The sequence below is a fragment of the Danio rerio genome, chromosome 5 (genome assembly GCF_052040795.2).
Source record: "Danio rerio strain M-AB ecotype USA chromosome 5, GRCz13ab, whole genome shotgun sequence".
Taxonomy (NCBI): Eukaryota; Metazoa; Chordata; class Actinopteri; order Cypriniformes; family Danionidae; genus Danio; species Danio rerio.
Window position 1 is genome coordinate 57,808,091 of NC_141025.1, and position 24,410 is coordinate 57,832,500.

General features: G+C 35.4%; 1 protein-coding gene and 1 long non-coding RNA gene across 7 annotated transcripts in view; both read left to right on the top strand.

Annotated features, from left to right (window-relative positions):
• apba1a (amyloid beta precursor protein binding family A member 1a) overlaps positions 1–17,448 on the top strand; it is a 104,947-nt gene extending 87,499 nt beyond the window's left edge. For 3 of the 6 annotated variants that reach the window (XM_087254169.1, XM_087254171.1, XM_087254170.1), the window contains exons 7-14: positions 4,394–4,426; positions 5,248–5,334; positions 7,779–7,964; positions 12,258–12,437; positions 12,566–12,778; positions 12,901–13,020; positions 15,423–15,563; positions 16,996–17,448. In XM_087254169.1, coding sequence (XP_087110295.1) covers positions 4,394–4,426; positions 5,248–5,334; positions 7,779–7,964; positions 12,258–12,437; positions 12,566–12,778; positions 12,901–13,020; positions 15,423–15,563; positions 16,996–17,067 — 1,032 coding nt within the window. In that variant the 3' untranslated portion in view covers positions 17,068–17,448. The remainder of the gene's footprint in view (positions 1–4,393; positions 4,427–5,247; positions 5,335–7,778; positions 7,965–12,257; positions 12,438–12,565; positions 12,779–12,900; positions 13,021–15,422; positions 15,564–16,995) is intronic. The other 3 variants (XM_087254172.1, XM_087254175.1, XM_087254173.1) reach the window with 1 other exon arrangement.
• A 5,521-nt stretch (positions 17,449–22,969) lies between these two features.
• LOC147844397 (uncharacterized) overlaps positions 22,970–24,410 on the top strand; it is a 5,017-nt gene continuing 3,576 nt past the window's right edge. Inside the window, exon 1 of the long non-coding RNA XR_015491802.1 lies at positions 22,970–24,410. This exon is cut by the window's right edge and continues 1,179 nt beyond it. This is a non-coding gene — a long non-coding RNA (uncharacterized LOC147844397).

The following is a 24,410-nucleotide window of genomic DNA, read 5'->3' on the forward strand; positions in this document are numbered from 1 at the left end:
AGGGCATCAAAATGGCTGACAGATGGCAGCCAGTGATCTTAAAATTCCTGAGTGACAGATAAACAAACTCTAATTGGAGGACCTTATTGTACAGCACACCCAGTACTATCAACCGGACACTCCTCTGGCACTTCAGTCCCCTGACTTGCCACTATCACTTGCTGCTTGATGCCACAGGAAGAGTACCCAACCACCACACTCTTGGGGAGAATGTGTTCAACAGGGGTTTCATTTTTGGATCCTGGCTGGTGGAGAAGAGTGCTCAACAGGCCTGGGGGCTCATGTACGAAGACGTGGAAATCCTACCAAAACATTGCATACCCACTATGCTGTAAATGTGCGTACGCAGAAAAAAATTCAGATGTATGAAACACTGCCTACGCCAAATCCCACACATGTTCTTTTGTACATCTGAATGAACATGAAACTGAGCGCAACATGCACGAGTGCAAAACCTCTCCCTACCTCCTCCCACGTATGAATATGCTAATGACTCTACTTTGAATTGAATTGAATGAAAAGGTTTTGGAAAGTGACTCTATGTGATGGTACAAATGGAGGTAAGAGATCCAATGCAGAAAAATAAAGAGAGGTGTTACCTTGGCTCTCATTGGCTCATCGAAGACCAGACAAGTGACAGCAGCATTCTAGATCATCTGTAGAGATTTAAGTGTGCAATATGGAAGTCCAGCTAGAAGAGAATTGCAGTAGAACAGCCTTGAAATGACAAGAGCTTGGACTAAATGTTGTACAACATGATCTGTTAGGAAGGGTTGGATTTTTCTAATGTTGAAACATGCAGGATCGAGCTGTGTTAGTATTGTGCTCTTTGAAGGAAAGCTGATCATTTAGGATTACCCCAAGGTTCCTTACTGAATTGCATGGTGTAATGGTAGATGTTCCCAGTTGGAATGAGAAATTGTGTTCAATGTGTGGAGTTTTTTTTTTGCCAGATTAAGCTGTAGGTGATGGTATTTCCTTCAAGTCGAGATATCCTCCAGGAAGTGTAAGATCCTTACAGTTACGTTGGGTTATCGGAATGAAATAAAATATTGAGCTGTGTGTCATTGGTATAACAATAATAAAAGATACCATGTAATTGAACGATAGCTCCTAGTGATGTGGTGTAAATAGAATATAGAAGGAGATCAAGAACACCCTTGTGACCAGCTGATGAGCTTTGGCGACCTATGCTTTCCAGGCACCCCAGAATGATCTGTTGTGAGGTAAAACTGCAACCAGCAGAGTGGTGTTTCAGTGATGCCCACTGAGTGTATCGTACCACATCAAAAACAGCAGACATGTGCAATAAAAACAGAATAGATTCTTTTGTAGCAAATTATAATGTAGATTAAATTGCACTCATATCTACATTAATAATCTGTAACAAATTATAATGTAGATTAAAGTAATCACATATCTACACCATTATTACTGTAACAAATTAGCTTGTTACCTTTTCCACCGTTAGATTACAGTGCTCGCGTATCTTCTGCCCCATTATATATATATATATAGCGGATTAGTTTAGCGGGAGGAAGATCAATTTGAACGAGGCTTCTAATGAACCGACTCTTTAGATCCGAACAAACAAATCATCCAGCGATCGTTCGAGTGTACAGTCGAGTTTATTATGGCTATTGCAATCAAAATAAAAACCCATTAAGTTTGAGCAGGGTAACAGAGCGAACTTTAAGACATTAGATTCATAAATATACACAGGCATCTTTCTTTAAACAAAATTAAACTTTATTGACTAATCTAACAGAAACTAACACCTAACACAAACACACATTCATACAAGTGTAGAGAAGAGTAAAGAAAGTAAAGAGGTTAGGAGAATGTAATGATGGGGAAACTTCTGAGTTTGTGAGAGCAAACCAAGCGAACCAAACATAATCAAATTCACCCTTCTATTGTCTCTTTAGGGTTGCCTTTAGTTTACATGAGTTGAGATGTAAGTGTACTTGCATGTGTCCATGTGATGTAAGGAAGCTCCCTTGGTTGAGCATGTGGTTGGTGGTACTTTTTAGAAGAAGAGTTGAAAAGGAGCTCTCTCTGAAGAAGAGTAAGTTGAAGAGGTTGCAGAGTTTGAAGAGGTTGCGGTTTTTAAGAGCATGGTGTCAGAGAGTTGCAGAGCAGAGAGATGGTTTAAGAGAGTGAGTGGTTTTTGAACACAAGCTTTATAGAGCAGGTTCGGATCCACCCTCCATGGAAAGTTGAACAATTAGAAACTAACTTCCCGGAGACATGACTTTATGACTCTTTGTCCGAGGCAGAGGAATTTGCATTGGCAAATTTGATGCAAACTGAGGCAGAAATGTTCAAGTCTCTTAAAATGTTAATATGTTGCACTCGTATTAAGATAAAATGTCAACGACCAATAACGACCAATAAGTACAGAAAGTTAGCTTCAAAACAACTCTAAACATGAACAGTTTATGAGCTTGTTTAGCCTCGGTTGGGTTAAACATTGTATGCAGAAGTATTAAAACCAATAATATTAATACAGGAGCAAGGGAAACGTTCCAAAACACATGATTACACATAAAGAGAGAGTAAAGTTTACATAAAAACATCAGTCTTAAGCAAGAAGCTTAAAGAAGTCCTGGAAAGGTCTCTTCTGTGCGGTGCTGTGGGCACATTCCTTTGGGTCATAAATACCTTGGAATCAGATTACGACTAGACATCTAGTCTTCCCTGGGCAAAGTTGGTTGAATAATCATTTGTTGAATAAAAGCAAAATAATTATGTGTCTGGTAGGCCATATTCATTACTGCTTTGGCAATTTACAGGGCTTCAGTGAGCGAGAATAGTGCAGTCTCATCCAGTGCATCTAGCAGGTTTTTGTGTGTAAAATTTGGAAATTTGGTTTAAAAAAAAGCTTTTCCTGTGTTTGGCAATAAAGATAAGGAGAGAGACTGATCTGTAGTTTTTAATCATTGAGGTGTTGAGTGTTTGTTTTTGAGCAGCCTTTTTACCCTGGTCTGATTAAAAGTAGTTATCAAATCGCTTAAAGTCACTTCTTGTCAGCGATTTTATCAACACAAATAGCCTGTATTTTAGGTGAATGTTATCTTTTAAATGAAACTTGGCTAGATGACAGTTGTAATGCAGCAGTCCTAAATGAAGCAGCCCCTCCTAACTTGTGTTTACAGAGCTAATAGGAGAGGTGGAGGTATTGCTGCTCAAAGATGCTCAAAGACCTTTGTGTGTGAGCAGGTGCCATTTGGTGACTAAATGTCCTTTGATTATCTGAGTATGGCACTGAAGGGTGCTCCACACATTTTACTGATCATTATCTACAAACCTCCAAAATTTTCTGCAACTTTTATTGATGATTTTACAGAGCTGTTATCAAAAGTAACCTCTGAATTTGACTATTTTAGTATTGTTGGGGATTGATAATTAATAATTCAGAAATCAATGCTGTAAAAGAACTCATGACTGTTTTAAAGACAAAAACTCACTCACAGTTGTGGACACACTCCTGATTTTTTAATAACTAAGTTGTCAATGATGTCACACTATCTAATCATTTCCTTTGATATATTAATCTAAACTGCTTATCTTAATGTCCTATAATGTAGACTTAATGCTTAACAATTCATGAATTAACTATTTGCTAATGCTTAATAAATTATTTATAGTGTATAGTTATTATAAAGTGTTAGCAATTTTTTTTTTCACTTGTCATGCATTTATGGTGTAGGCTCAATAGCAAGGCACGCTTGCTCGTCTTGGTGTTGTCAATCTCAACCTGCATCTGCACAGAGTTGTCGAAGGAGGGGCCGGGTGAAAATGTGTTTTGTATTTGGACTGCAATGTCTAGTTTAACACCACTGGGTGTTAATCATACGTGATCCGAGGTGACAGTGCTAACCACTGAGCCACTGTGCCATAAAAAACGCATAAATTAAAATGTATTAAAAAATGTAAAAAGTAAGAATTTAGGGGGGTTGGGTGGAGGTGTGGTGAAGCTACTAAATTCCAGAAAACACCATATTGTCTAGCATCAAAGCATCAAAAAAAAAAAAATAATAAAAGCAAACAAATTAGAAAAAAGTATAGCACTTGACTATATACCTGAAATGGCAGAAACAATGTTTGGTGAAAATTATTGTAAATGTAATCAGACTTACTTAATGTTGTTCACATGAAGAGGCTGATGTTTATGACCTATATTGCAGCCAGTCACTAGGGGACTACTGAAATGTATTTGCTTGCCCATTGCAAAACATGTGAAGCACAGTTGGTTCAAAACCAAATATTTCAAATCTTCACGAAGGAGTGCTACTTTTCAGATGCAGAAAGTGCCTTAAATGTGAACGGTCTTGCTGAGCTTTGCTTTCTCTAACAATGTTCCTGTCTCTGTTTGTTCCATGCTAAGCAGACGGCCCAGAAATTAGCCAAAAACAAGAAGAAGGTGCAGTAATTGCTCATCAGTTGGAGTTTTTGTTTTATTTTTGTTCTTCGTCTTCTCTTTTTTCCTGGTTTCAGCACTTCAGTGTTTTCATATTTCGTGTCACTCTGACATTCTTCTGAATCCAGCAACAAGTCATGTACCTGTGTTCATCTGCACAGTCTGTTAACCATTGTTCATTCCACACCAAACATGACCTCAGTTTTTAATCACATGGGGATGTCATGGAAAGAGTTAAAGCCAGGAAGTCTAGTTTGCTGGATACAGAAAATGCAAGTGATTTTTCTTCTTCTTTGTATCGTATCTATTTGATTCTGGTACTGTGCTGTGTCAGTGACTGTTTTCGAATGTGTTTGTGAGGGATATAGCATGCTTTGCACCTCTTATTCAGCCAACCTGCACTTGGAAATCTTTTAAATCTCTTTCTCTCTTTCTTTCTTTCCTCTTTCTCTCTCACAATACTGAATTCCTTCGAATGAAGAACAAAACTAACCGAACTAACCCCATGCCAACTTGCAATACTAGCTGACTTATCAAAAACTCCCAAGCTGTCAAAGTTACACGTTAAAAAAATAAAAATAATAATAATAGCTGGTTTTGAGGTGCCTAATGCTAGATGCTTGCCAACTTCTTCATGGCATCTCTGGGCCCTGTCAGATCTCTCTCTCTCTCTCTCTCTCTCTCTCTCTCTCTCTCTCTCTCTCTCATTATTATATTATATTATATTATATTGTATTATATTATATTATATTATATTATATTATATTATATTATATTATATTATATTATATTATATTATATTATATTATATTATCTGTCTTCAGGCTCCAGAAGGCGATGCTCAGCCCATGACGGAGGTGGACCTCTTCATTTCTACTCAGAGAATCAAAGTGCTCAATGCAGACTCACAGGTACTCCATCACCTACAGCAGGGGTTCCAAAACATTTCAGCCCATGACCAACAAAATAATATGGCTGCCACTGTCCTTGGAGGTACAGTAGTTATAAATATACAAACATATTGTGCACCGGCACACACAGGTCAATAGACCTATCCAAACATATTGATGTCACAAAATAACATAAGTTTATAGCAAACAACCACACGATTTTTATAGTAGTGTATCAGTTTGTTTAATTCCAACATTAATCTTACCTAATGAGATGGGTAGGCACAATGCCTGGAGCACAGAAAGGCTTTGGACCAGATGTTTTTTTTACAATAGTTTCTGCGGTTGTTATGTGGGCTGTCGGTTAGCTTAGAATAAATGTTTCATAGACTCATTCATTCATTCATTTATTTTTCTTCAGGTTAGTCCCTTTATTTATCAGGGGGAACCACAGCGGAATTAACTGACAACTTGTCCTGCATACTGTATGTTTTAGGCAGCAATTGCCCTTCCACCTGCAACCCAGCTCTGGGAAACATCCCTACACTTTCACATTCACACTCCTACGCTACAGCCATTTTAGCCCACTTAATTCACACAAGGAGAACATGCAAACTTGAACCAGTAACCTTCCTATGAGGTGACAGTGCTAACCACTGAGCGACCATGCCACCATTGCTTCACAGACATAAGAAATATATCCACATAAAACTTGAACTCTTTACTTTTAAATGAACCAACTACATTTGAAAACAAATGTTCTTTGGTTTTGTAATCTGTATTAAACTAACGCGTGGTACAAGTGTGCTCCTTCAAACTGTAATGATTGGATGTAGTGACAAGGGTTTGATCCAAATGTAGCTTTATTTAGAATCGTCATACAGGCGAGGTTCAACACAGGGACATACTGTATGGAAGCATGCAGGTAACCCAAACGCGTAAACGAAAAACTGGCGAATGATCGAGGCAGGTGGCAAAACAAACATAAACAATGAAATAAATAAGGGTCAAAACAGAATTAGACCATCAAAGAAACGCTTACTGTACATGATGCTCACTACAGGGAAACAACACTCAGCACTGCATGAGTGTATGTGCTGTATTTGTAGTCCAAGTAGTTTTCACAAGCTTCAGCTGTGTGTGTAATTAAGAGGTCACATGCAACTGGTGTGTGAGTGCAGTGTATGATGGGACATGTAGTTCAAGTGAATGACAGAAAGTGTTCTCCAAACCAGTGAATGGAAATGCAGTGCATAATGGCATATGTAGTTCAAGTAAATAGCAGGGAGTGTTCTCCAAACGCGTAAATGAAAAAACAGGTGAATGGTCGAGGAAGGCGGCAAAACAAACAAATTTAAACAATAAAATAAAAAAAGGTCAAAACAGAATTAAACAATCCAAGAAACGCTTACTGTACATGATGCTCACTACAGAAAACATGACTCAGCACTGGATGAGTGTGTGTGCTGTATTTATAATCCAAGTGATCTTCCTAAGCTTCAGTTGTGTGTGTGTAATTAAGAGGTGACCTGTAATTGGTATGTGAGTGTAGTGCATTATGAGATAAATAGTTCAAGTGAATGACAGTAGTTAGCAGGATCACCTTACAGCAAGAAGGTCGCTGGTTTGAGCCTCAGCTGAGTCTGTTGGCTTTACTGTGTGAAGTTTGCATGTTCTCTCCATGTTCATGTGGGTTTCCTCTGTGTGCTTCGGTTTCCTTCACAAGTCCAAAGACATGCGCTATAGATGAATTGGGTAAGCTAAATTGGCTGTAGTGTATGAATTTGTGTGTGAAAGAGTGTATGGGTGTTTTAGTGATGGGTTGCAGTTGGAAGGGCGTCCACTGTGTAAAACATATGCTGGATAAGTTGGTAGTTCATTCCACCGTGGTGACTCCCGATTAATAAAGGGACTAAGCTGGAAAAAAAATGAAGGAATGAATGATACTCAAATGCTTTGTCTAGCTATGTGCAGTCACACGGGTCTTTACACTTTCAACTCCTCACACGAGGAGGGCTTCACATGAGGGCACGTTTGTCCTTGCAGCACAAGATTCAAATCACAAAAGACACTTGAACTGCAAATAAGGACATAACTCAAGATATAGTTTGTAAATTCTCAGGGTTCAATGCTAACCGTGAGTAAGTTATAAGCAGTATGAAATGTAAATCAAGATAACCCAGCATTCTGTTTACCTAGAATCAAAACTGCCTCAGATATAAAGTGTGAAAACCAGTAATTACAGGGTCGGTCATAATAGAATAGAATAGAATAGAATAGAATAGAATAGAATAGAATAGAATAGAATAGAATAGAATAGAATAGAATAGAATAGAATAACACAATAAAGGATATTAAAATTAATGTTTTTAAACAATGAAAAATTACATAAAATATTTGAAATGTGTTAATGTATTGAACCTTGATCATTTTAATTACTATTTCTATCTTCTGCGGATTCACAGGAGACCATGATGGATCACCCTTTAAGGACCATCTCCTATATTGCTGATATTGGGAACATTGTGGTGCTGATGGCCAGAAGGAGAATGCCTCGCTCTGACTCTCAGGAGAACATGGAGGCCTCTGATCCAGCCCAGGATGAGAAGCGCCAATACAAGATGATCTGTCACGTCTTTGAGTCTGAAGATGTGAGTTGTAATCAGGGTGTCATTTTTTTTTTATTGCTAAAAAAAAAACATTTATTGACTACATCTTTATTTATTAAACTACTTGTTACTTGTTTCTTTTATAACATTGTTATAATGCTGCATTTTAAAAAAGCAATAAGCCACACTTTATTATATATCATAGTTAAAGGGAGTTTAACCACTGTCTGCCTCATTTTATTCTTTTACACTTTTATACTTCGATAACACTGTTCACAAAACTGTCATGACGACTTTATACTCTTGACATATCACGTGAATATGTTGGAGATTGTATGCAGTCTTATGACAACTGTCATTTAGTGTAATTCTCTTGGTTATATCATTTTAAATGCAAAGGTTACATTGTTTAAGATATCTTGACATTACCAAGACAACAAACCTGTCAGTGTCTTTATCATGATAAGTTAAAATGACCAAAACACAGCGACTTCCGTCAGTTGACAACATTCTCAAGACAAAACAACATAAATCTGTCATAAACATGATTGTCATGACGCTATTGAAATTGTATCATGTGAAATGACAGTTGTCATAAACATGCAATTTCCTTCACATTCATGGCATTTTCAATTCCATGATAGTCTTATGAATACCCCTTCAAGTTAGGTGTTACCTATACTCCTTCCACATTTAAAGGAAAAGTTCACAAAAAGATATTTATTTAGCCACCCTCAGGTAATCCAAGTTGTACTTACTTTATTTCTCGTCAGTACAACAATTAAGGTTTAGCTGAAACTAAAGTATGATCCTCAGTGATTAAATTGACCAAAAACAAAAATACTCAAACAAAACAAAAACAAATGAAAATTAATAACACTGGCCCCTGATGGTACACTATGATCTTATGAAGTAAACAATTAGTCTGTGCTTTTCAAAAGGAGAGCTGGAAAGCCTCTGAATATGTGATTGCCTCCAGTGCTGAAGGGAAGGAGATTTTAATGCATAATATATAACATCCTTTAATTACATAACATAGTAATACTTAAAATCCTTTCTATTAAAGGTTTGTCCCTCAGCAACAGAACATTTAACACCTTTTACATGACACTGTTTCTTTTCGATGGGTTAAATGTGCCCTATAACAAATTTCTGGCTATACCTAAGCATAGTGAATAATACGAGATCAGTATATGGAAAAAGACATGTTCAAACTCGCATCAGGACACAAAATGCAGGATTATATTCTACATGTTGTATACATATTAGGTTTATATTAATGTGGTGTATTTATGTAGGAGCTCACTTTCTCTATGTAGGTCAAATAAATCTCTACACATTAGGTTAAAATATTTAACTAGACTTTGTTTGTTAAAATAGTTTTTTTGACAAATTAAATATTATTTTATTGTCCATATTCAGCGTACATCATGCTGCGTTTGTGCATCCATGAGAACTTCACATCAGTATGGAGCTCAATAATATACACGACTAATACAAATATGGTTAATTATGGACCTTCTGATTCTAGGGGTATTTTATGGAGTAATAAATAAGTATATAATCTTGTTTCTAGAGATTTTTAGAACTTACCTAGGTTTGTGTCAGGGTCACCTACTATGTATCCAGGTTTTATGCTAGGACCCAAATACAAAAACCAAAAACTTTATTAATATATAAAGAAAACAAAAAAACAGCTTAAACAACTCATGGGCGAGAAACAATAACTGGCCTGAACTCACAAGGAACGTCAACAGTTCAGCACAGAACAGAGCACACTGGAAAATGAAATAGGGAAAGCAAACTAATAAACTGATAACAGGGCTGGTGAACTTAATGATTAATAATAGGATCACAAGGTGGGTGGGACTAGACAGGAGAGCACATGGCACAAAGAGACAAAGACAAGCCATGTGCCATTGTCAAACAGGATGAGAACACACAGCCAGTGATAGCATGTTCACATGTAACACAAAAGCACACAGCCTGGGCGCAGCAGGCATTGAAGCATGCTTTGGGGCTGGAGCCAACACTCACAGACACTGATAGACCAGATGGTCCACAAACTGTTGATATGAAAAGTCTTACAATCTCTGTGTCAAATAAAAAAATAAAAAAGCATGTCACCAAATACACTTGGGGGGCTATTAAAATACCTGGGCAGCCCACCTAGGTAAAGTCTATGTGTGGGAAGTACTGTTTTGAATGGCCTGAGGATGAGTGAGTTAAATGTGCAGTAGGTGATTGTCACATTTTTGTTGTGCTGGTTAAAAGTCTCTTCACATTCTGATAGCAATGATTAATTTAAACTATCTAAATGTATTTATGTGTATTTTTATAATCTGGGTAAGGCATAGAACTAAAAATGTTCATCCAATTAAAAATTTGGGGCCAAAAGTTATGATAAGGTAGTACAAACTGTTTGTCAACAAATATGGATTTGTACATCTGCAAACCCTGTTCACGCAGATAGATAGTCATTTGTGCACAGACCGTCTAAAGCAGGGGTGTCCAAACTCATGGAGGGCCGGTGTCCTGGATAGTTTAGCTCCAACCTCCTCCAACACACCCGACTGGAAGTCTTGTATACCTAGTAAGGGCTTTATTAGCTGGTTCGAGTGTGTTTAATTGGGGCTGGAACTAAAATATGCAGAACACCGGCCCTCCAGTTGTTTAAACACAACTGGTCTAAAGTATGACACCATGGTTGCAGTATTTATTTTAGACAGCTATGATTTTTTTAAACTCTGTTAGTCACACAAAGTGTTCTTTTACAAATAGGCTGTAAGCACACAAATGTTTTTTTTTTTTATATGAGACCGATTTTCAATTTCATAATGTAACTTTTACAGCACAGGTGTCAAACTCAGTTCCAAAAGGGCCGCAGCTCTGCACAGTTTAGTTCCAACCCTAATTAAACACACCTGATCAAACTAATTAAGTCCTTCAAGCTTGTTTGAAACCTACAGGTAATTGTGTTGGAGCAGGGTTGGAACTAAACTGTGCAGGGCTTCGGCCCACCAGGAATTGAGTTTGACACCCCTGTTTTACAGCATCGATAATGTAATTTAATCAAAATATAGGCAGTTACATAGACCTACGCACTAATTTTTTGTTCAAGTGTAAAATGAGAAGAAAGGCTGCTTAAACAAAAGTGCTGCTAGGAGCAGCGAGCACAGTGAAAATTAAATTAAAAAAAACAAAAGAAAAAGTGTCAATCCTTGACTTGGTAATGTAAGTGCAATTAAAAAAAAAACAATATAAATGACAGCATGTTTCTGTTTCTAGCACGCTTTTTTCTGTTTTTTAATTAATTACCAAAATATCAATAAACAAACAAACAAACAAATACATAAATAAATGGTGTTCTTTTGCCTAGCCATCTTTAAAGAGTAATTTGGATAATTTCTTTACCTCGCCGACCTGTCAACGCCTAGGTTAAACAAAGTGCTTGTCTCCGTATAGACATCAGCAGAGATAATGCAAGCCTTACATGCATGAAATATTGCACATTATGACAAGTTTTGCTCGCTACACAGCTGAAAATGTGTGAGATATAATGAAGTTTTTTAATAGGTTTTTAATTTTGGAGTTGCAGTTTTACTATAAAGTACTAAAGATTTGTAACTGGAGAATGACATGATCTAGTGTTACCTAGCTGCACCTTTAACCTTTCCTTAATCGCTTCTGATTCTACCCCAGCATGTTCAGTATTGCAGTCAATTTGCATTGTGGTGTCCTCTAATAACATTTATCCAGATTGTGTTACTCTGCATCTTGCTGAGTCGGTTGATTTAGTAGATGAGAGCTGGTAGAGCGCAGTTATCTAATAGTTAGGGATTTGAAATCCAAAGTTTGCAGGTTCATTTCCCAGTCCTGGTAGAAATTGAAGGTATATGACCTGGACTCTCCCCCAATTATTAATACCCAGCTGAGTTGCCCTTGAGCACCTTGCCCTTGTACTTACAGAATGTGAATGTGTTTGCACTCCTACCTCATAATGTGTGTGCACACTTGGGTGAGTCAAAGACAGAGGACCAATTTCAAATGTGGGTAAAACCATACTTGACAATACTGACTTTGGTTCACTTCACCCATGAGAATTTACCTTTTTTCTATTCAGCTGCAGAGGCTTTTGATTTTAAAGAGTCTGTATATGTCACAGTCTGTGTTGGCATGAGCCCAAAAGGCAAATATACATCTGTTCTGAGGGACGCCACACTTGTTGTCTCTTGACCCATGCATGTAGCTGTTTTCTACTGTTCTTATGTCCTCTAAAATGGATAGTTAAATCAGACTGTATTCCTGATATGTTTTTTTTTATTTTTTTCTCAGGCTCAGCTCATAGCTCAGTCCATCGGCCAGGCTTTCAGCGTGGCTTACCAGGAGTTCCTGCGTGCCAATGGCATCAACCCAGAGGATCTGAGCCAGAAAGAGTACAGTGACCTCCTTAACACACAGGACATGTACAACGATGACCTTATTCACTTTTCCAAGTCTGAGAACTGCAAAGATGTATGTGGGCATGCCACATGAAAACTGAAGATTACTGTAATATTTGGCTTGATGATGCTAGTTTTTTGTAGTTTTTTAGTGTTGATTAGAGTGTGTGATAAGTATGTTTGTGTGTGGGTTCACTACAGGTTTACATAGAGAAGCAGAAGGGAGAGATTCTTGGGTTGGTGATTGTAGAGTCGGGCTGGGGCTCTATCCTGCCCACTGTTATTATAGCAAACATGATGCATGGGGGCCCGGCAGAGAAGTCTGGCAGACTGAACATCGGGGACCAGATCATGTCCATCAATGGCACCAGCCTGGTGGGATTGCCCCTCTCCACCTGCCAGAGTATTATCAAGGTACAGCTGGGCTATTATCAAGTCAACATTCCAAAAATTATATAGTTTTACAAGAAAATGTATTTGTACCCAATTGTTTTGCATTCAGATTATGCCATAATTATATTGCTTTAATGTTCAAGGGATTGAAGAACCAATCTAGAATAAAGCTCAACATTGTGAGATGCCCACCTGTGACCACTGTCCTCATTAGAAGACCAGATCTGAGATACCAGCTGGGGTTTAGCGTGCAGAATGGCATTGTGGGTATCAATTCAAATGTATTCTAATATGAGTATTATATGTATAATAGCACATTTTTTAGATGGTTCTACACATGTATGTTTACGTAAGCATATATACAGTATAACTCTATATGAGCACTGCTGTGATTTACTATTTGCCTATGCAACAATTACAACAGCGCTGATATTCAGCCATGTTGCAGTGCTACTTATGGATTTGCTCCAATAACGTCATGGCCAAAATTGCTGGCATCCCTGAAATTTTTCCAGAAAATCAAGTATTTCTCACAGAAAAGGATTGCATTACCAAGTTTTTCTATACACATGTTTATTTTCTTTATGTGTATTGGATCAAAACAAAAAAGGATAAAAAAACTAATTTGACATAATGTCAAACAAAACTGCAAAATGGGCTGGACAAAATTATTGTCACCATTTCAAAATTGTGAATAAATAAGATTGTTTTTAAGCATGTGTTGCTCCTTTAACTAACCTGGGGCATGTAGTAGGTGTGGGCAATTAAAAATCACACTTGAAAGCTGATAAAAAAGGAGAGAAGTTCACTAAGGCCCCGTTTACACTAATTCGTTTTAGTTTTAAAAAGCACAAGTTTTGCTATGGTTACGCCTCCGTCCACACTACGGCAGATTTTTGGAGCCCCAAAAACAAAGCGTTTTAAAAAAACTGGAAAGGTCGTTTTCATTCTAAAACGCTGCTGCTCCATCTCAGTGTGGATAGGGGAAAACAGAGACATCTGAATACGGAGGCGGGGCTGCAGACATTCACTGATTGGGGCTTTTTCCTCAATATTAAGTAGTAATATTACTACTATTATTAAAGTACTTTCTTAACAATAAAATGAAAACATGATATGAGGAACAGCCTATTTTCAATAGCAACTTAACAGACATCAAATGTGTTGAGGCGTCGTGTAGCTGCATAATATGAGTGTCATCTTCATACATATTTAAAGCAAAACAGAGCTGATAACATAACTTTCATTTTCATTGAAAATATGAAACATACCTCCTTTCACTGAATATCAGTTTTAATAATCAATAATGGCCATTATAAAACGATTTTTTTATGATACAACGTACAATAAGTTTATACAATATAGGAAATAAAGGTAAAGCAATCAGTCACTATGCAGAATCAGTGTATGCGGTTACATTAATTGATATATTAACCCAACTTATCCTTGCACTCAGCCAAAACACCTGAGAACAAGTAATATATTCTGAAGACCAAAGTCGGGGAATATGTCGTTAGATGTAGACAAGAGGATGAATTAAACATCATTATTAACAAATATACTGAGATTAGATCCAGCGGTAGATCCTTGATGAACAGTGCGACGTGCACAGCTCTCATATGGGTATGTCCTCAAAGCATGCTGCAGTCCATTTCAGAGTGTGAGTGTGATAACGTGATGTGCGTTTTCAGCGATTTAATGTAGACCCAGAGCTGTTCAGAAATTCTGGGTGAAACGCTAGTGTGGACGCTGATCGTTTTTATTCTAAAACGCTGTTTTAAAACTAAAACGTATTACTGTAAATGGGGCCTTAGTCTGCATTGTGTATCTGTGTGTGCCACACTAAGCATAGACAACAGAAAGAGGAGAAGAGAACTGTCTGAGGACTTGGGGAACTAAAACTGGGGGAAAATATACACAGTCTCAAGGTTACAGGTCCATCTCCAGAAATCTAGATTTGCCTTCGCCCACAGTGCACAACATTACAAGAAGTTTGCAACCCATGGCACTGTAGCTAATTTCCCTGGGTGTGGATTGAAGAGAAAATATGATATAATTATGTCCAGGCCATTTATGCAGTTTTGTGTGATATTATGTCAAATGTGCTTTTTTCTTTAATTTTTTTTGTTTTGTTCCAATTTACACAAAGAGAATAAACGTGTATGAAGTAGCACATGTTTTAATGCAATCCTTGTAGCATTCAAAATTATTTTTTAATAAAATGTTGTTTATTTGTAATGTAATGGCAAAATAGTTTTGTTTATATAGAATCTTTATTACAGTCCTTTATAATAACCCTTCAAATAAATAAGGTTGATCAGAATTGTATTTCTTGAATGATTATGTTAATGATTTTTTTTTTTTTTTAATAATGAATTTTATGTGAATGTTTCAGATGTGGCATTATTATAGTAACCTAAAATGGACTATACAAATTTTTTTTGTTACTTTTACAAAATAAATGTTATTTAATACATAAATTTATACATTTAAATACATACTATTAAAATATTTATTTCAACTAGTTGAAAACTGAAAGTAAAAGACATGAAAAACGAGAATACAAAAGACTAAAAGAACAAAACATTTAAAAACCTGTATTAAATATTATATTCTGGTCTAAAATGAAAGTTTAATGTTTTTTTTCTTCTTCTTTTCTCTACAGATTTGCAGTCTGATGAGAGGAGGGATAGCAGAACGAGGTGGGGTGCGTGTTGGCCACCGGATCATTGAGATCAATAGTCAAAGTGTTGTGGCCACCCCTCATGAAAAGATTGTACACATTCTGTCCAATGCAGTTGGTGAGGTAAGTCTGGAAAGCAGAAACAAGTCCAAGCTTGCAACTGCCTTACAAAATATTGCTCACATTATTCTTTCTCTAGTGAGCAATAGTCCATCTTATTTTTATAAGAATCATCAAATTATGGACTAAAACTGCACCCTCTTTAGCTGTTTTACGCAGACCAAAAGAAAGGTTTTTGAACTTTTATAAGTATTTTTGTACACACAACCAAAATGAATGCGATTTCTGTATGAAAAGTTCACATTTATGCATCTGAGAGGGAAACTTGAATTAAAATTGATTAAAATATGAGGAATATGTTATATTGGGAAGAGGGAAAAAAAGTCAAATTTAACTCACAAACTGCTTATAGCAGGATGTGTTTCATTTTTCAAAAAATGCATAAAAAACAAAAAGTATCTTATTCCTCAAATATTTTATTGCAGAAAATACAACATCACATTATTTGATGTGTTCCTCAGGATTTGTATTTTTTTTATTTTTTATTTTTTTTTTAAATAAGAACAAGCTTCAATTTTGGTACTTGCAACACATGTCAAAAAAGTTTAAGCAGTAAAGCATTTACCACTTTGTAATGTTGCCATTTTTTCACAACACTTAAAATATGTTTAGGGACTGCAGACAGCAAGTGATGAAGTGTTTCAGGTGTAATTTTGTCCCATTCTTCCTGCAAACAAGTCTTAAGGTCGGGACTGAAAGCAGACCAGTTAAGTACCTGTATCCTCTTCTTCTGCAGCCAGGACTTTGTAATGTGTCCAGAATGTGGTTTTGCATTGTCTTGTTGAAATATATGTGGTTGTACTTAGAATTAAAGGCAGCATATTGTGCTCTAAAATCTCAATGTACTTTTCAGCAAAGTTACCTTTGCCACTGTTTCATGGTGATGCCAGTTGCCTCCGAGCCCAGAGATGTCTATGTCACTTCTGGGCACTGTTAACATAGGGCTTCCTTTTGGCACAATACAGTTTTCATTGCCATTGGTAGATGTAACTACACATTGTGGTACTTGCCCATTTTTACTCCTTAATGACTAGAGTTTTCTTTGATGCTGCTTTTGTACCAAATCATAATTACAATCATATTTTATTTTTCAAATAATATCACTATTAAAACAATTAACCTGATTACTAGCCCTAAATTGCTCCCGTCCAAACTTTTTTGGTATGTGTTGCAGGTCTAAATGACGGGAAAGGATGTGTATTTACAAATGAAATTACAGTGACCAGACAAAATATGAATTCATTTGTCTTTATACGGTATTGTTTGCAGTGAAATATAAGAGCTAACTTTTTCTGAGTTGGGGGTTGCACAAAAAAAGAAAAAAATTAAGCTATGTTCACCAACTTTATCAAAAACAAAAACAAACAAAACAAAAATATTTTTTTTAAATAAATATACTTAACCTGACTCTCAGTCTTTTCCTCTCTTCTCACAGATTCACATGAAGACTATGCCAGCTGCCATGTACCGCTTGCTAACAGCCCAGGAGCAACCTGTTTACATCTAAAACTGCGACATGATTTCAATCTGTTGTCACCAGATATAACCTTAATCTTGATGTGAAAATGTCAGGCCTGTGAACTGGTTGAATCCACTGAAGCTCTGCTCAACATGCTTTTCCGTGAGGCTTCAGTTGGTCTTCATCTGTTGTTTTCTGTTGCTGTGAGTGAGTATGCTGTGCTGTGTCATTTCTCTTACTCTCTGGGCACTTGAAAAGAATCAAACATAGAGTCTAAAATACTGAACGAGCCCCATCACAGGAGGTGTCCTTCAAAGTTCCTATCCACTTGTTAAACTCAAACACTCTATCGGATGCCAGATGTGAAGAACCAACGGTTCTAATATATACTCACAGTATGCTGTAATCCTATTGAAAATCAAAATCAAATTGTATATATCCTTGCCTAATTCAGACACTGATTCATCTTTTATTAATTCTTAAAAGAGTCATTGCTAAAAGTGGTGTAATGCAATGTGTAGGGATGTAAACATTCACTGAAAGTTGTTGTTTTTTTTTTTTAACAGAAAGAAACGATTTAGAAATGGAACAAGTTTTTGTTATTTCTCCAATGCTTCACATTTCCTTGTAAAATAAATATATATTTAGTTTTTGTCAAATAACCAAACTAAATTGCATTTAATTTTAAATGACATCAAATTAAATAATGAAATTTAAACAAAGTTTAAACATAATTTAAACAAAGTAAAATAATAATTTGATGATTATTATTATTATTAATGATAATAATTATAATAATATTAATAAGTAGCTTTAATTTAAACAAACTAAGATTTTGTCTGTTCTATTCTTATCTTGGATTAGATTTTTTTTAAGAAACATTAACATACTAACCAATTTACTTTTACAATGTCTCTTGCTTATGGTAAGAAAATGTTGCTCTTACTTCTTTTCTGTAAATCTTAATATGTTTATATATATATATATATATATATATATATATATATATATATATATATATATATATATATATATATATATATATATATATATATATATATATATATATATATATATATATATATATATATATATTATATTATACTAATTACTTATATATTTAAACTGATGAGAGAGAGAAACCTGAGAACACATTTGCTAAATGATCAAATGGCTTTTCCTAGTTGTAAACTTGGCCCTTTTCAGTACTTGTCATGTTTACTGTCATTGATTCATAGATGGAAGAGAGCATTTAGACAAGTGGAGATGTGCACATCTGTGGAACAAATCAAGCCAATGACAGTAAACATAGAACATGAAGTAGTACATCGAACTGACAACATGGGTCCGTGTACCATCCGATCATTTGATTAATCATTTTATTTTGGAAAACAAAACATTAGAAAAACAGTCAATATTTCGTTTTTCTGTTTGACATTTGGTTTCCACAGGCCAGAACTGCTCTGATTTGAATAAGGAAGGACCTTCATCACTATAAGCATCCATGCTCATATTTGCTTTAACCTATTTGTTATGACTTGTTTCCTGCTAATCAAGTGTGCTGTAAACACAATGACCCTAGCTGTTCAACAATTCATTTAACATCCCAACCACTTTGAATCGTCACATATTTAAATTGATTTTCAATTGGCTTTTGGTGAGTTGTTACATCCCTACCAATGTGTGTTTACATTGTTTAAAATTCAAAAAACTAATTTCTTTTGAATACAATGTATTATTGTCGCTTGTATCTGCCCTGTCATTCTAGAATGCAGTGTTTTTAATTTATTTATTTATTTATTTAAGTTAATTGTTCTGAGCACCACACCCGTATCATATCCCATGTTGGAGCACCAAATGGATACCTTTGATTTGTGTCCAACTTATGAGACATTTTTTGAAGGTTCTTCGCTGAATAAGTGCTTGTTTGTGCATCCCTGCGTACATAAAAACACTGGCTAAGAAACTCAATAAAGTGGAGCATACGTTTCACCACTAATCATTTTAAAAATGTTACTGCTGAGTAATGCAGGCAGGACGCAGAAAAACTATTTCAAATAGTACAGCATGGGATACTGCATTCACTGGAATCAGAATAAAGCCCATGTTGAGTGATCTTTGAGTGGCATATTCTATGCACATACTCGAGATTAGCAGGGAAAAGTTAGCAAAATTCCCACGCCTTTTTGTGGCCTCCAGAGAAACTATTAGGAGCCCACCCTCTGTTCACTTTTGTTTGCGATACCCACAACATCTTTTCGTAAGGCCCTTCACCATCTAGCGGCACCATTATGAGCAATTATACTTCCACATTTCTGTCTGTGTTGCTGTGTTCTACACTTCCGAAATGCTAGTTGGCAGTTTCTGTCGTCCACTGTGTTGAATTTCTTCACCAGTGTTTTGAGTTTATGCGGGAAATGTCAGCAATGCTTCTGTAACTGTAATTTAAAAACGTACAGTCATTCAACAACTTTAATTAAAAAAATAAACACAAAACAAAAGCATCCATCCAGAGCCCCTCTGCGGTGCTTGAGACTTGTTGCTCTGCTCCCATGGCTCTTGACCCTGCCCACAAGCATCAACTAGTCTACCAATCTCAGATCTTGCACTTCGTCTCATTGCAATATGTAACTACATTTTTTGAGAGGTGGCATATCACATGTCATGAGTGATCAACGATGACCACCCACATTATATTAAAAATAGTTTAGACTGATATTTGAGCTATTCAATTAAACATTGTATTAAAATATGTGGCTGAATACAGGAGAGGGTCTGTATGAAAATAGTCCAGAATAAACCTATACACACAACCTAGCCTAAACAAACAAGTAACATTAAGTAACAATAAAAAGTAAATATTTGTAATCTCTTAAAGGCACATCAAGCATTTTTTTGTTGCTATGGGGGCATGTAGTTTAATGACATCTTGAATGGGTATGTAATCATTCGAGTTGTCGGGACTCCTACAGAAAGAATGTTCACAGAACAAGCGTTAAAGATTGAAAACGAATTATCATAAGTGAGGGTGAAATCCATCAAAGCGAAACAGGACCGTTAAAGCAGTTGCTGATGAGAGACACAAAAGCAGGGAGGGTTTTATTATGCCACATTATACTGCTTCCAGTTTGTCTGATCATGAGCCCATGGGGAAGCAGTGTTGTTTTTTTGTTTTTTTTATAGTAAATACATTTTAGGGTTGTGTTATAATTCTGCTATGTGCAGTCTAATAAAATGCATGACCTATTAAACCATTTTTTGGTGTCGATGTTGGCTTGGTGACACAATGACACTATGTCACTGCTAAAATGGCTTATTTGTCTGAATTTGAACATTCTTTGAAACGTTTGCTATAATGTACTGTATATACGTAAGTCTGCAAACAATATATTAGAATTGTGTTTCTTGTATATTTGCTGCAAAAATCGTACATATTGTGCCTTTAATAAACAGGATTTACTCAATGAAGATGGCATGAAAAGTATTTGAGGTTGTCAGACGAACCCAAAACACAGTAAATCGAGCTAATCGTGAAATGGGAAATTTCCGCTCTGTAAAAGCTGTGCCATCTGAGTCATTCTTCTCAAATTTGACCCAACATGCACTGCTTCAAGTCAGAATTGCTCTGTTTATAAAGTCCAACGCAGCTATGCCCTCTTTCTTTGAGTGGGGTTTTGATAATCATTCCACTCTGTGACATCAATTTGCAGGGGGGCTTTTAGTAAGGCATGGATGAGTCTTAAAGTTTATAAAGGATATCTCTTTTAGTTTGAGACTTTCCAATTGGAGACTGTATGGATCTTATATGCACAAACAGTTTGTAGCACTTCAATGGATAAATTTGACATAGACATAAAAAGGGTTAGTTTCCTGGATATAATAAGTCCTGAGAGTATAGAGGCTTGGATACGGAAATGGTGATCCATACATCACAACTTAATGGTTAGCAGATCAAACCAAAAAGAAAAATGAAAAATAGTTATCCACACATAGAGATGTGTGTAACAGAAAGTCATTAGGTGTGCAAAATTAAAAAGGAGTTTGCCTTTCCATACTTTTGCTATTATTATTATTATTATTAATATTATTATTATTATTATTATTTGGAGCTTGTTAGCCATCAAATGTGTTAGATTTCACTTTCATTTTAAGGAGCAGCTGTTAGTTTGAGAAATATGGCAGAATTCACAATTTTGAACTGGGTTGCCACTTGTTTTAATGGTTGCTGATTTGTTGTTTAAAATTGTAATCATGTTCAAAACACCATAGTTTTTAATATTTTTGTGAAAAGCATAATATACTATGATTTAATAAAAAATAAATAAAGCAATGTATTATTAAAGAGCCCCTATTATGGGTTTTTGAAAATGACCTACCATGCAGTAACACAGCTCTAAGTGAAGTAAAATATCCAGCAAAGGCTCAACTCTGAAAATGCAGTGTTTAAAACTATTGATTCATCTATAAATGAGTCGACTCGTAGTCGTTTGAACAAATCGATGCGCTAATGAGCCTTTAGCCGTGTCGGCGTGACGTCGATACAGACCTCGACCCGCCTACAAACACTGTGGAAAGAAAAAAAGGAAGACAAACACTGAAGCAGATCCCAGTTGAATTAAGTCACAAAGACGCTGTACTCTGAAGTGTGAGGGGAAAGTTAATGTTATTGTCCCTTCCCAAAGATGAGTCTGTGAACAGTCAGTGGTTAAAGTTTGAGTGGTTCAACAATCTACATGCTTACAATGCGGGATTCATCGGCCATTTGTTAAAGAGGTGGATCAGAAAAGACTATGGATGTATGTGACTTCGTCAGAGCTTGACAGTAACTTTACAGTACACAGTTTATAGATCAGTTTCTTCAAATGATTGACTCCTCGTTTTTCCTAACTTGCAAATTATGTATTTAATTGTGTTTTGTTACTTGTAATCGCTCCAAGCAGCTTGTACAGTTTGTTAACTCTTTATATTCTCATATCGTGTCATGAAGCATGTCGTTGCTATGGCCATCGTCAGCAGTTCCTACACACTTGCGGCAGTCAAGTCTCAAAATAGCTCAGCTTTTGCCACTGTGTGGATTAAAACTGAATGTGTCACTGTTTTTACTTATGATTAAGATTAGAGCAATATGCTGGTGTTAAACTGCATTGCTTTAATGCACTCCTGCATTGGGCTCACACGTACACTCTGCACTCTGACTACTTCAAAACTGTTGATAAGCCACCGTGGGCATTTCTCTCTTTCTTGCGCTGAACGCAGTTGATTACAACAGACTGGGTCATCAGACCAATCAGTGCAGATTAGCATCGTGCTAAGATGGGGTTTGGGAACAAATGAATCGCTGAATGAATCATATGGGAGTTTTTGAGATAACTGGGTAAAAAGAAATGCATAATATAAGACAATGAAAGTGTTTTTTGACCTTGCATGCATATCAGACTGTTGTTGGAGACCCCAAAACCAAAATATGACCTTTTATAATGCATAATAGGGGCTCTTTAATAAAATTATTTTGGTTTTCTCTAATGGCACATTGAATCAGTAAAGGATAAAACGTTTTTAGTGTTAAAAACTAAAAAAAAAAAAAAAAAAAAAAACTTTTTTTTTTCTAGAAACAGTGCTGGATAAAAAAAAAAGTTTGAGTGCATTTAGATTTTTTTTTCTATGTCACAGAAGTGATACTAACTGAGTATCAAATCAGCAGATTATACTTATTTTTGAAAGATAGTGTAACACCAAATACTGGGGCAAAAAAGCTTAAAATGTAGTTAGGTATCACATGAATAAATAACTAAAAAATCTAATAATATTTCCAATATATATATATATATATTAACATATATAATATATATTATATATATATATATATTATAACATAGAATATTCTATCAAATAATTATTTCACAATTTTATCTCAGTAAAAGTACAGCAATGAAAATATGATTTACATTTTATCATCAAATGTCAATTTGACAAATTATTTGCATCTTTTATTATAATTGTTATAGTAATTTCTGGAAAAGAATGTTCTTTTATTTATTGTGGATAAAATGATAGTTAGTTTAAGCATTATTTATGAAAATATTTATAGAACACATATCTATAAGTAATTTATTTCACATCCATTTTAATTAGTCTCTCTTAAACTCAAAATCAAACATAGAATTCTGCAAGTTAGTTTGAATAGGGATCAGACCTTCAAAAAAGTTTAAAATAATTTTAAAGTAACTGTGACTTTGTGAGTCTGTGGTGGATAATTCAGTGGGAATATCTAGATTAAGTGTAAAGTAGAGCGCATAGAAGCTGTAAATGAAATGCCTTACAGAATGATGATGCTTTGGAAAAGAAGGTGTTTTGAAAATATCTTGGGGTATCATTGGAGAATATTTACCATTACTTGAATAAGACACTTAACAAAAAAATCTCATTAAAAGAACACACACCTTAAAGTCAGGGAGTCAATAGAAAGCATCCTAAAAATGAGCCATTATGTTGTGTTTTTACTGATCTGCTTTGACTTGGATGGGTGTTATTTTATTTGTTGTAAATAACTGCATTTTTTCTTTTTATGCACAGAAAAGCTTATTTCTATCTGAAGAATCTGATAATTAAATATGCTAATAGAGCTAGCGCTTCTTCATTTTAATATAGTGTTTTTAAAATTCTATATAAATATTGTATTCACATTTTCAGGGTGGATTTGATGTATTACATTTGAGAGCTCCTTTTTTTAGCTGTTACAGTATTTTATTTTTTATTTTTTGTTTTTAGCTGTTTATTCAGTGTGTTTTACACTGTTTATGGTAACACTTTACAATAAGGTTTCATTGGTTAATGTATTTGCTAACAGGAACCAATTATAAATAATACTGATCATATAGTTCAACATTTACTAGTTAACAACGTATTATTACGGTAAAAGTGTTTGTTAACTAGTTAATGCACTCAAAGAACAACTGTATTTTCATGATCTAACATAAATAAAGATGAATACATAAATATATTGTTGGTTGTTTGTTGATGTTAGTTAACATTAACTAAATATAACCATATTGTAAAGTGTTACAGTGTTTTTTCAGGTTATCTGCTTTCTTGTTTTTCACTTAGCAACAGAATGTCTGAACAGAACCAAATATACTAATATATTTGTCCTGGTACCTTTAAGCTGGATTTGCAAGTATGACTCTGGGTTTGATTGCTAAAAAATGACTTTCTATGGAAGTTTCTATGGAAACTTGTTTCTGCCACAACAAAAACTATAGCACAGAATCCTGTTTGTTGGTTTGAATGTTTTATTGTTTATTTATTTAAATCAGAATTGTTAGAAGTAAACATTTTCCAATTTTCACAGGACGTAATTACACAATTCCAACTTGTAAAAGAACATTTGTACA